This window comes from Sinocyclocheilus anshuiensis, unplaced genomic scaffold (genome assembly GCF_001515605.1).
Source record: "Sinocyclocheilus anshuiensis isolate Anshui unplaced genomic scaffold, SAMN03320099.WGS_v1.1 scaffold332, whole genome shotgun sequence".
Lineage (NCBI taxonomy): Eukaryota > Metazoa > Chordata > Actinopteri > Cypriniformes > Cyprinidae > Sinocyclocheilus > Sinocyclocheilus anshuiensis.
This window is the reverse complement of record NW_015554181.1, coordinates 1705428-1719744: the sequence shown is the minus strand read 5'-3', so window position 1 is coordinate 1719744 and position 14317 is coordinate 1705428. Positions and strand designations below refer to the sequence as shown.

General features: G+C 34.8%; 1 protein-coding gene across 1 annotated transcript in view; it reads left to right on the top strand.

Moving 5' to 3' along the window:
- Positions 1–14317, top strand: part of LOC107671028 (uncharacterized) — a 52245-nt gene that overhangs the window by 3750 nt on the left and 34178 nt on the right. Inside the window, exon 2 of the mRNA XM_016463862.1 lies at positions 11016–11110. Coding sequence (XP_016319348.1) covers positions 11050–11110 — 61 coding nt within the window. The 5' untranslated portion in view covers positions 11016–11049. The remainder of the gene's footprint in view (positions 1–11015; positions 11111–14317) is intronic.

Below are 14317 nucleotides of genomic sequence, written 5' to 3'. Positions count from 1 at the left end.
ACAGCGATAGATGGACGGACGCTGAAGTGCAGGCACTTGTAGCAAATGTAGCACTGCCAGTTGTCGTTGGAGATTCTTAGTCCTCCTTTCCGTTCTTTCAATCGCTATATATACGTCGACATTCCATGTCCATTATTGTGAAACCCGCGAGACACAAAAAAAACACAGCTCCGATCACAGCGTCCTCCATCCTCCTGTTGTTAATGTTGTTCTTCTTTGTTTCTGTTGTTGAACGCCGCGCACAAATGACGTCGCTGTCGACCGGCTTACGTCACTTCCTAGTACACACTGTCGATGCGAATGCAACCCTTTAAATGGTACTGGGAAATAGTTTGCGCAAAATCGTCCCAGTACTTTAGTACTGTACATTTAGTTCTGGAACTAAAGCGGTGCGAAAGGCCCTATAGTTTTTCACCGGGATTCTTGCTGTTAAACACAATTATTAAAAAACAAAAACTCAAAGTGCGGGCTTATGGCTTCAACAAAAGCATATACCTTCGAATAACAACCTCTTAGCTCATAGTGGTTCAGTCTTTTAAGGTTTATAAGTTTATATATCACAATTCAGACTTTTTTTCTTGCATTTGCGACTTTTTATCTCACAATTCTGACTTCTTTTCTCACAACTGACCGTTTACACGACAACGTTTTCAGCCAAAAATGGGAAACTTTTTATGCGTTTTGCCTGTTCGTTTACACGACAACGGCGTTTTGGGGGACTGAAAACGCATATTTTTTAAAACGGGTGTTAAAGTGCAAGTTTTTGAAACGCCACCGTTATCGTTTCCGTGTAAACACCCAATACGGGATTCTTTGAAAACGGTGACGTAATGCGCGTGCGTAGTACGTGTTAGGTATGTAGACATGCGCAGTACGTGTCGATTTTAAAGTCAAGCGCGAACAAACAGACCTTTTTTTTTCTCAGAATTGCGAGATATATTTTCCCATCTCCATATATGTGAAGTATTTACTTAATGGAAATACACTGAATGGACTGAACTTTATGGACGTAAAATGACTGAAACTTACGGACTTCAATTAATATTGGGAGAGTAACCTCTATTATAAAAATAACTGTGTAAGAAGGATGCAAGAACTGTATGTGATGCCTCTGGTGACCTGTATGTTCAATTCTTTATTTATTTATTTTGTTTCTTTTCTGTGTTTCTTGTATTTCTGAGTTATGTAATAAGAAATACAAGAATTAAAAAAAAAGAATTGCAAGATATATGCAATTATATTCTTATATGTGAGAATATAAACTCACAATTGTAATAAAAATTGCAAGCTGACTTTTTTTTCTTCACAACTGGATTGTATAACTTGCAATTTCAAGTTTATATCTTAACAATTCTGGGGAAAAAGTCTGAATAAAAAAAAACACTTGCGAGAAAAAGTCAGAATTGTAGATAAAAAGTCACAATTACCTATTTATTTTGTATTCAGTGGCGGAAACTATCTTCCATATTTCTTTATTTTCATCAACAGTATGTTTTATAAACTTGCATGATGCATGCTTTATATCATGTCTTCACTATAATTGACCTTCATTAAGTAATTTTCTTTTAGTTCAGACATTATCAGAGCAGGCTTTTGGAGCTAAAAGCAAAAGAATGAATTTGAAGGAGATTATGTTTGTTACTGCTTCTGCAATCTGTAAATGGAGCTATTGTGTGTGGGCTCAGGGTAATACAAATCATGTCTTGTTCATGCATGGCAAAGTCACAAGACCAGGTTTGAAGGTTTTACCTCAGAGATCTACCTGGGTGGTGGTAGTTTCATTGCATTTTAGCATCTACATGATCTGCACTGGAGAGAAATCAAAGCCACTTGAGCAGTATTTGGCAGCAGGGCTCCCACGGGTGTTTAATAGACATATCGTGTCATCAAGTTATATTTCCTGACTTATTTCACGCCAGGTTCTTGCCAAGATGCTACTTAAGACTTCCTGCGATCCCAGATGTTGTGCTTCACTGCCACTGACTGGTCTGCACATATCAACATCATCATTACTGTTTGGTCTGGTTTCTGTTAGCCATGATTAGCGTGATAATAAGTGGTATATGAGTATCTCAGCGGCAGGTACAGATCAGGATAAACCTTCCCTGAGGGCTGCTAATGCGAGAAATGTGGTACAAATGGGAAAATGATCTAATGAGCCCTTATTAACTGATTACCTAGACTACACGTTGGTGTTCATCCAGGTGCAGAATGATATTTCACTCTGCAAAGCTTTATGCAAGCAGGAATCTCAATGGAGCTTGATATTATGGCCTGAGGGAAGTAACAGAATTCAAGGGAAACTCCAATTTATACCATTTTAAAATTATCAGCGGCATTGCAAAAACTAGTTTTTAATTTATTTTTAGAGTGATTTTTGGGTAAATGTTGTGTTCTGAAGAAAATATGTTTGGTTTAGATAAATGTTGTTATAGTTAACTAAAACAATTTTTTTTTAATTAAATGAATAAAGCTGAAATAAAAAAAAATAGATAAAAAAAACCTAAAAGAAATTTTAATAAATTAAAAAATGCATGTGGTTTACATAAATGGTTATTGTTAACTAAATCTAAAACTATATATATATAAAAAAAGAGTTTTTATTCACTGAAATAAAGCTGAAATTAAAGAAAATATAAATATTAGATCAACTTTAATGAAAACTTTAATAAATTAGAAATGTTGCAATGTTGAAATAAACTAAGTTGAAGAACTAAAATTGATAAAACTAAAACTGAAATAAAAAGAAATTATTAAATGTTTAAAAAACTAATAAAAATGACAAAACCACATTGTAACGAGTGGGGTGGGGCCGAGAGCCGTGGGGGGCGGAGCGAGGCCGGTGGAGTAATTGATAATGAGCGACACCTGCGCCACTCACCGGTCTCGAGTCCCACGGAGGAGCTCCGGAAGGATAAAAGGAGGAGTGACGACAGTGTTGGACGAGAGAGCACCAAGCCTGGATTATTTATGTTGATTGGTTCTGTTTGTGCGCAGCAGTCGTCCGTGAGGGGCTGTTGTGCTATTTTCAGTTTTGTGTTTATTTTGATATTAAATTATATTTAAATGTTCGCCGGTTCCTGCCTCTTTCTTCCCCGAACTACAAACTTTGTTACACTGGTGCCGAAACCCGGGAGGAAGGAGGGACACGCTGTCAGAAGAGCCCTCACTGCTGAGGGGGATCACGGTGCTGAGGAGGTCGGGCAGAATGAAAGGGTTAGTTAACCCAAAAATGAAAATTCTGTCATTAATTACTCACCCTCATGTCGTTTCAAACCCGTAAGACCTTCGTTCATCTTCGGAACACAAATTAAGATATTTTTGATGGAATCTGAGAGCTGTCTGACCCTGCATAGACAGCAATGCAACTGAAATGTTCCCAAGTCCAGAAACATAGCAAGGAGATCTGTAAAATAATCAATGTGACATCAGGGGTTCAACCGTAATTTTAGGAAGCTTCGAGAATAATTTTTGTGTGCAAAAGAAAGAGAAAAAAAAGTCTTTATTCAACAATTTGTCTCCTCCGCATCACCCTGTAAACAGCGTATGCTGTTCTGTTTCAGCTGCGTCACACAGATACGCTGTTTTCGTTCAGATCAAATCACAACAACGTAGGAAACAGATCCGGCGTGACGCAGCTGACACAGAACAGCATACGCTGTTTACGTCCAGAGGATATTCTCCAAAATGACGCTGGGGTGACGCGGAGGAGACGAATTGTTGAATAATGTCGTTTTTTTTTTTTTTCTTTTGCGCACAAAAATTATTCGCGTAGCTTCACAAAATTACAGTTGAACCCCTGATGTCACATGGATTATTTTACAGATCTCCTTGCTACGTTTCTGGACTTGGGAACATTTCAGTTGTGCTGCTGTCTATGCAGGGTCAGACAGCTCTCAGATTCCATCAAAAATATCTTAATTTGTGTTCCGAAGATGAACGAAGGTCTTACAGGTTTGAAACGACATGAGGGTGAGTAATTAATGACAGAATTTTCATTTTTTGGTGAGCTAACCCTTGAAGGAGGCAGGAACCGGCGAACATTTAAACATAATTTAATAACAAAATAAACACAAAACTGAAAATAGCGCGACATGTATGTATGTCTCCTTTACTGTCATTAAATTATATTAGGGACATGCAATATTGGCCATTTTCTATTGAAAAACACAGCAATCTATCAATAGTTTCATTTATTGTTGATTGTATGATGAAACATGCTTAATTGTTAAATACAATGGCACAGATTCTTTCTCTTAGTTTAATTTGGCATGATATTTTCACCGTTAACATTCGCCCAACCCTAGAAATGCCATCATAATACCACAGGAAGATTGCTGGCTTACTGTTCTTCCTCTGACCCGGGTCATTCTGCTTGGCCCGTGCTGGAGCCCTATGGCAGCCTGGATCATCCAGGATTAGCTGCAGCATAATACAGCTTCTAATCAGGCTGTGTCTGCGGCTCGCTGTCCACACTACTCACTCCGGCAAAGAGCAGGTGTACAGTGATTTACCTTTCATCTATCTGTTTCCAGAGCTGCTTATGCATGGGCCTCAGTGATGTTTGCATGATTCCCATGCAGAAGCTTTCATCAGAAGTTTGTTTGTTTGTTTGTTTGTTTATTTATTTATTTTATTGAATAATTTTATTTATAAATGAAACCGTTTACATAGCGCTGACATCATAATAAAGAGAACAAATACAAAAATTAAACAATTAAAAATTATAATACATTATAATACATTTGAAAAATAAATAAATGTTATAGATAAGTCTAAAAATATTAATAATAATAATGTCATAATAATAGTGCGTTAAAATTAGCATCTGATTTAGATATTAAAAGAAAGACAGTAGAAGGAAAAAGTGAAAAAACTAAACAAATTTTAATGTGCAATCACACTTCCAGGATTACACTATATCTCACAAAAAAAGTTTTTAATATGCAGTTATGAGTGAACTGCTTTTGCTAGTTGGAATTGCATTTTTTCATATTTTTGTCAAAATTGTGAAAAGTTTATTCAGTGTTATTTTAGTATTACAGTTTGTGTAATGAATTGTATAGTTTTTAAATTATTATATTTTATATATTTAGAATTAGCTTTAATTTGTATTTTAAGCTCATTTTAATTTTATTTTAATTTGTGTAGTTTTGTTATGTGCTTTTGTCAGTTCTATTAGTTTTTGGGTTTTTTGTAATAATTCTACATTAATTAAAAAAAATGTATTTCAGTTAGTACTTCAAACTTATTTTTTACTTTATTGCAGTTATTAGGCAGGGGAAAAAACATTTCAAAATTTCCATGTAGTTTGAATTTTTCAATATTTATTTTATTTCAGCTTTACTTCAATTAATTGGCCATAACTTTCTTAGCCAGACATTTCTTTGGCATCATCAAACAAGACAAAGAAAATAAAGATCACTGGTTGCGAAGTGTCTTAGTTTGTACATAAAGTGATAAAACTCTTATTAAACTTTTAACATATTTGCAGTCAAGAGTTGCTTTAGAACAGTGGTTAATATAATCACATATTTCAGTGTTAAACAACTCTATTTGCTCTGTTAAAAGCTTTAGCAGGAGTTGCATGTGTGTTTCTTAATGCATTTGTATACTGAACAGTTGTTATCCTCACCGGACGAGTAAACCACCTCATTTGACATTTGATCCCAGATCAAGTAGATTTAAACTTCTGCTTTCTGATGACCGGTTCACCTTTTAATACACTAAAGCGTGTTCAGGGCATCACCTGCAGAAATGTACACCCGACACAAACATCTTTGTCAGAGTACCTTATGGTGAGAACAACAATTTGAACACATTGCTCTTAATGTGATCAAAGTACTTACATCTCCAGTGTTATTGGTAATTGAATTGAAGACGTGGCAGAGTTGATCTGATCAGAGAAGTTGATCAGAGAGAGCAATTACCAGCATGTGAAATTAAACATCAGTGGTATATTTATATTGCATGGAGATATATTGATGGAGATGGTCTCTAGTAACTGTGTCACTGGCATATTACTTAATTCATTTAGTCAGTTGAGGCTGTGAACTATCAAAGCAGATCAGCCTGAAACTCCAGAGGTGTGCCAACTAGATTGAGATTGTCTGTTATCTGCTAAAGCCGTCCAAGTGGACACACTTAGGTCAATAACAGATGGTACAGGTCTTAACCAGTTTGGATGGTTTCACATGAAACAGCAAGTGGCCGTGTGGTTGTTTTGGCTTTGGATGGTGTTCTGAAGACGTTTTATTAAGCGCCCCTGCCAGTCAAGGCCAAGATCAAAGATCAGACGGTTTCCAGAGCATGTCCCGTCATGCCCTGGGAGCCGTTCTGCACCATCTTAAGCATCTGTTTCGGGGGCTTCCTCTCATGAAGATGTCGTAAAGGTTGATTTTAAGAGAAGGTCATGGGGTTTGTGCGTGTCACTCAGATCAGAGTGTATCAGGTTGCTTTATCATTTGCAGTTATGTGATTATTTCCAAATATTCACTACTGTTCAAATGGATGGATGGTGAGCATGCATTCAATTGTTCAAATGTGACAGTAAAGAAATTTATAATGTTGCAAAAGATGGCTGATGAAAATTCAAAAAGTTTGGGGTCGGAAACATTTTTGTAATGTTTTTGAAAAGCTGTATTTATTTGATGAAAAATACAGTAAAACTATGAAATGTTATTACAATTTAAAATAACTGTTTTCTATTGTAATATATTTTAAAATGTCATTTATTCCTGTGATCAAAGCTGAATTTTCAGCATCATTCCTCCGGTCTTCAGAGTCACATGATCCTTCAGAAATCATTCTAATATGCTGATTTGCTGCTCAGGAAACATTTCTGATTATTATCAATGTTGAAAACGGTTCTGTTTCCACAAATAATCACATTAGAGGTCAACCAATATGGGCTTTTAAACGATGTATTGTTAAATTAAGACATTTCTTCCCCCTTAAAATATGGTTTCAGTCTCACCACAGAGCACAAATTCTTGACTTTTGTTGCAAAGTTGAATACTTTTGGCCGGATTAGGACACACCTGTAGTCTTGTAGGGCAGAAAGTCTCTTTCCGACGCGCAAGCTTTGCTCTCTGTCTGTCTTTCACCGCTTGCACTCCTCTCTCTGAAAGACACTTTCACAAGGAGGCCTTGTTCAACAGCTTGACTGGTAAGAGACTCCACGCAGAGGCACACAATGCCCTGCCCTCATCTGGCACCTCTCAAGGCCGGTTTCAAAATCAGTTCATGCGGCCCAAAACCTGTTTGAGCCTTTTATACAGGCAAATAAAGCACTGACTCCAGAACAGAGGCATTATAATTTTGGTTGACATGACTGTAGCCATGGGAGTGTGACTTTCGATCTCTTAAAAATTAAGGTTACAAAGAGGGGTTTTTGCAGCGAATGTCATAGAAGAACCATTTTTGGTTCCCCAAAGAACTTTCAGTGAAAAGTTCTTAAAGGGGTCATATGATGTTGCAAAAAAGAACATTATTTTGTGACAGTGAGAATAAAAGTTATGCCTTCTTTCTTTGCGTGAACATTTGGGGGGCGTTATGCAAATCTTCCCACACAGTGACATAGACATGTGGGGGCGTGTTTAAACGAAGCGTTTTAGGAGGGCGTAAACAAGTCTTATCTTTTATAAAGAATATCTCTTTGGGTTTGAGACTTTAGTCTTTGCAACTTTAGGGATCTTATCTATTCACGAACAGCTTGTAACACTCCAAAGAGAAAGGAAAACTTGAAATTGCATCATATGACCCCTTTAAACAAACCATTTATTCTAAGTGTGAAGAAAATTTTTTAAATTTAAAAACCTTTTCCACTATAAAGAACCTGGAAAAATTCTATAAATGGTAAAAGTTCTTTATGGAACCATCGATAAAGAACCTTTATTTTGAAGGATGTAGCTTCTTTTATTTGAAGAACAATTTTTTTAATAATCTAAAGAGCCTTTTTTCACTGTTGAGAACCTTTTGTTAAATGTACAGGTACTTTGGATGTTAAAGTTTCTTCATGGAGGCATCAATGCCAATAAAAAAACCTTCGTTTTTAAAAGTGCGTGTTCATACGACTTCAGCAAAGCTGTGTATAAACTAAACTTTTCACTTTCAAACAGTTTATTTACAGTATGACTACACTAATGCAGTATTTCCTACACCAATTTGTTGATGAGTGCTGTTTGATAATAAAGCATCACATCTGCTGTTGCTCATACTTGTGGTTAGTGATTTGAACAATCCTATAAGCCAAAGTGCTGTAACTCATCCTGCACCATTTGTGCTACTTGTCTAAATCGGTTAGGAAAGAATATTTTATTAGTAACAAAATATAGTCTACACTTCCCCTTTTGAAAAGGATCTTTTTTCTAGACACCAAAGGCATTTTCACTCTCTGAAAATTCCAAGCGGAGTATATTGATGTGGAAACAGTAGAAGTGTGTGGTTTATTTCATACCTGTGGTTGTTCAAAGCCAATAACTTTCCACTGCGTTGTGGAAATCTGTCTTGTGATTTGGGCTGGAAAGAATGGAGATGAGAGATTTATATTCCCCTCGTGAAATTTGACTAGTTTGATGAGCCAGAGCTAATGTAACCACCAAATCTGTTACCTTTACCATTATGTACCTCTAAATTTTTGTTGCATTCAATGTGTGCAGAAAGACAAAACCAAGCAAAATGCATTTGCATGCTTTTTGTCTTTGCGCATGGCTTCTTAAAATAGCCTTACCCTTCAACTCGGGCTTTAATTAACTTAAAGTAATAAGCTGGTTTTAGTGGCTTTGAATGGTCGATGTGGGAGACAGGTTGGGGGATTTTGCTGCTCTCAGGTGCTCAATCATACGAGTGGATGTTTGCCAGCGCTGTATTAAACGACCTCTGCTTTCATTTCCAGGCACTTTGCAGGGAATCTCCTCCACAATACTGGAGAGAAATATTGAACGGCTGGAGAGTTGATTATTGTAAACCACGGGGTGTGTTCACTTTCTGGGTCTCTGTCGGGTGATGTTTAAGATAACAAGGAGATTTCATGATGGTTGCCAGTTGTTTTCAGATTAAACATTCAGAAATTATATATTTTAGTAGGCTAGTTAAAATGTTTTTACTGAAGATTTTGAAAAAATGCATGATTTTCTATTACTATTGCTCATGCATAAAAAAAACATGATTTTCTTTTTTTTCTTTTTAAGTATTATTTATTACCACTAAGTATTGCATTAATGTGCATTCATTTTTTGCATGGGCAAACAGCACTCATATTTTACATAGAGAAGGAGCAGGTCAATCAAAGATGAGATCAGGGTTATTATAGTTAACTAAAACTAAAATGAAAACAATAAAATTGCATTTTCTTCAAATAAAATAAACAATTACAAAATTGCAAAACAAATAATTTAAATAAAATATTTAATATAATTTATATATGTCATTTATATATGATTTATAATATCATTTAAATTATATTTTAAAATGCATTTTATTTAAACTATTTGCAACATTTCTCATTTTCATTTGTTTAACTTGATGGTCTAAAATAACAAACTAAAACTGAAATAAAAATGTATAAGCTATATAGACATATTTTAAAACAATAATAAAAATGACAACATTTATAAAACATTTAACTTTTTGCATTAAAAATAAAATTCAGAACAGAAAATCTGAAAATGAAAACTAATTTAAAATATAAAAAAACTGAAGTATCTTAGTAATATGATACTAGTCAATGATGAACTGCCTTTAACTGAAAATTGAGTGTTTACTATTATCATTTTGCATTATTGACACAATATTTTCCTAATTAATGCTGTACAGTTGCTTTGATACAATCTGTATTGTGAAAAGTGCTATATAAATAAAGGTGACTTGACTTGACTAATACTAAAATAACACTGGTAAAGATGACACAGCCCTACATATTGGAAAAAAAGTGCCGATTTGCAAAAAGGCAGGTTATTACCTAATTTGATGATGCTGAGTTCAAAATATTAATAAAAACTGTCCATACAGTTTTCCCCCCACAAAATAAGGATGAAGATTAAATATATATCAGTTTCATTGCACTTAGCAAAACAACAAAAGCAGTCAAATGTTTCTGCAGAGGAGTGGAAAATGTGGAAATTAGAATTAGTGCTGTCAAATGATTAATCGTGATTAATCGTATCCAAAATAAAAGTTTTTGTTTAAGTAATATATGTGTGTGTGTATTGTGCATATTTATTATGTATATATAAATACACACACATACAATATATATTTTGAAAATATTTAAATGTATATATTTATATTCATATAATTTATATTATATATAAATATATTGAATATATAAACAACATATTTTTCTTAAATATATACGTGCATGTGTGTGTATTTATATGTACATAATAAATATACACAGTACACACACACATATTATGTAAACAAAAACTTTTATTTTGAATGCGATTAATCGCGATTAATCATTTGACAGCACTAATTAGAATTAGGCTTAAAATAATGTCTCCAGAATTATTCATGCATGTAAAAATCAGCTGAGAATTGAACAAGTAGTTGTAACCTGACTACTACAAGTAGTTGTAACATGAAGCATGCCTTTGTTCAGTTTTTCTGTGATTAAGGGATAATACAAGAGTTCTTCACCTTACAAATGTCTGTCGAAAGCAAGAGTGCTACGAAATGCATTATATTTTGTGAGAACATTTACTGGAATCAACACCACAAATTTGAAACACGGATTTCATTCAGCAAATGATGCAGGCTGCTGTTATCTAATTTGTGAACAAATCATTATTTTGCGTGATTGTGGTGAAATATGACCTGAACATGTTCTTAAAAAATTCATGAGATTTTCCTAATAAGGAAATATGCAAGTATTAAATGATAATGCGAGATGTGTGTAATGGATTTAGTCAGTGAAGTACGTAACACTCTGAACCGGGAAATATTCCTCATGTTGTCTTATCTCAGGCAGAGAGTCCTCAGAACTGACTTATGTGTGTGTGATTGTGTTTCAGGTGGGGTGTGTGTGATGGTATGTGAGTGTTTACCATGGTACAGAAGAAACTCTGGCTTCTGAATGTCACCGTCGCGGCCGCCCTCTCTTTACTGCGTAAGTACTTCTTCCTTCTCCTGCTAACATCACAGTGACCTCACAAAGTATTTGGACCCTTTATTCACTTTATTCACTCTGTGTGAATGTCATTGCATTAGAGCCGCTGTCTGTATCTGCATGTCTCAAATGCTGCACCTCTTCACTGACTTTGGAGTTTTGGTGATCTTTTTGTCAAATGTTTTGCATATAATATTTTTTTGTGCTATCTTTATTTATGATAAATTACACTTGCTTTAATATTTTGTTATGTAATCCAATGACATTGCAACATTTTTAAGTATAGCACAAATGTCCAAATACTTTTTCGGGCCACTGAAACGTTTTGACCTTTTATTGGCAAGTGAACCATTGTTATTATATTATTATTAATATACTATTATAGTATTTATTAAAATGTTGAATAAGCTTTTTAATATTTCCAGTTTTCATTTTATTTATTTATTGCTTGTTTATGTGCTTTTGTTGTTTTATTATTAATTTTTAACAAATACCTGTATTTCTATTTACCTTTCACTTAATTTTAGTACTTCAGCCTAATCTTATTTTATTTCAGTTAGCTGCCAAGGCAACATTTGTAAATTTCATTTAAAGGGGTCATATGATGCAATTTCAAGTTTTCCTAGATAATATTGAGGTGTTTTGCAACTTCAGTGCAACGTTAGTGGATTAGGATCTATTGCAACTTAAGCAATGTCTGCTGCTGCCTTACCTTTGAGAGACAACTGATGCGTGATCGATCACTGAAGCAGCTGCAGTTAGCAAGCGCTTTCTGAGTGAGAGTGAATTCCGCATTGATTGGTCGGACTCATGACTCCCAACAAATCAGATGAGCGGTGGGCGGAGACTGCTTTAGGCCACAAAGTGGTGAGTTCTGACAGGCTGCATCAGAGCCAAATAGCGCGTTTCAAAATTAAGTTATTTTATCGGCGAATCGGGTTTGAAAATGACCGATACCGATAACCATAAAAATGCTTAATATCGGCGCCGATAATCGGTCGACCCCTACCTTTAAGGTCATTTCATTTTCATTAATTAATTATTTTTTATTTTATTTCAGCATAATATCAATTAAGGATTTTTAATAGTTTTAGTTTTAGTCAACAATAAAAACCCTTAGGTAAACTGTAACAAGCTATATTTTGGAATATTTCATTACAAAACATGTTTTGGGGGAAAAAAAACACTGAGAGCCAACATGACTTTTTGGCACATAGGTGTTGCCACTTCTTATATGAAAACAAAAGAATAACTTGGTTGAAGGTCAGGATATCATTATTAAACAGTGATTAAAACCATGAATCATGTTGCTTTTCCTAAAAAGTGACTGGCCAACTGGCAAACAGTTTGTCTACTTGTTAAAGCCAGTTTTATCTGGCAAGTGTACATTTTGGACACTGCATATTCTGCTCCATTATAAAGAAATGCTTTTTTGCCTCTTTTTTCCAAGCCTTCTCCTTTCTTCATTCACACCGTCTGTTATCTGTCCTTTTGTGTCTGTTTTTTCTCTCTCCATGATTCCTCTGCTTGTGTTTGTAGACATGGCCATAATATCACAGACAGCACACCAGGGGTTTAGTTCAGCTTGTTTATTCACAGAACACGTTTGGTGCAGGGAGGTTAATTCCTGTTCGTTAACAAACAGACGGCCCTCTATGTTCCTTATGGCACACGACCTTTCCCGGGACAAGCGAGAGAGCATTTGTGATGTTGGAGCTGGTATTTAGGAGCAAAGACCCCAAACATTTGCGGGGAAATGGGATCAAATCCTCCCTGTAAAAAAAATGAAATCTGCAAATCCGGATTTAGATCGGTCTGGGATTTAGATTTCCCTTCTCTCAAGGCACGGGGTGTGAGAGTCTTAGGGGTGGCTGGCCATGTGTGCACCTCAGGGGGTCTCGGCAGAGGGAGGGTGGGGAGGTTGTGGTTCTGTCAGCGAGTGGCTTTTTTGAGAGATTACCCTAATCGCAGACGTGACGAGATGCATGGGGCCGCTTTGGTACAAGGGGTGCAACAGTGCCCCAGTGGGTTTACAACTTTTGAATTTGAGAGTCTAGAGACATCCCTCAGCCTAGTGTGTAAAGGGTGGAATCTCACAAAAATGTCCCTGAAACATGAAGCATATTTTTAGGACCTTTGTTTTGTTTTGTTTTTTGTTTTATTTTTTGTTTTATTTTTTGTTTTTTTGTTTTTTTCTAAATTCTCATCACAATACTGAAAAAAATTATTTACTGTAATTTGAAAAAAAAAAAAAACCTTTATATGTGTGATGTATTTGTAAAATCCTAAGTAACATTATGGTAGTATTTGTTGTACTTAGTTTAATGTACAGTACATGATAATTTATTACTGTATTAAGGTAGCAAAAATTAGATTTTTGGCGTTCATTGTCTTATCAAGAATGTTTTTTTTTAATTATTATTATTATTTTTTAGGGATGCACCGAAATGAAAATTCTGGGCCGAAAACCGAAAATTCTGGATGCACTTGGCCAAAAACCGAAACCGTAAATGCTTTAATTTTAAATAATATAAAGTAATTTTGTAAGACTTTTTAATTTAACTCCATAATTTTAATGATACTGAATTAAAAAAAACACAAGCCAATAAAATAACCACACTTTTACTGAAAGTAACACAATAAAACTGGACAGAATTTATATTAATATTGATAACACTTTACAATAAGGTTCATTAGTTAACTACTTTAGTTAACATAAACTAAGCATGAACAATAGTTCTTCAGCATTTATTAATCTTAGTTAATGTTAATTTCAACATTTACTAATGCATTATTAAAATCAACAGTTGTGCATGTTAATAGTTAATGCACTCTGAATTAGCATGAACTAACAATGAACGACTGTATTATCATTAACTAACATTAAGAAAGATGAATAAATACTGTAATAAATGTATTGTTCATTGTTCGTTCATGTTAGTTAATACATTAACTAATGGAACCTTACTGTAAAGTGTTACCTTAATATTAAATATCAATATAATATTTTTATTCACTTCTATGTAACAGAATCAGCTATAAGTTTTTTTTGGACTAATTATCCAAATAATGTATAGTCCTACAAAGCTATTATTATCAGAGCATGTGAGCAGAGCCACGTTGTCCAGTACAGCTGTACTACAGCATGTTACAGCACAGTAGCGCTACTGCAAACAGGAACAAGTATACTTCATAGAAATTTCCTGT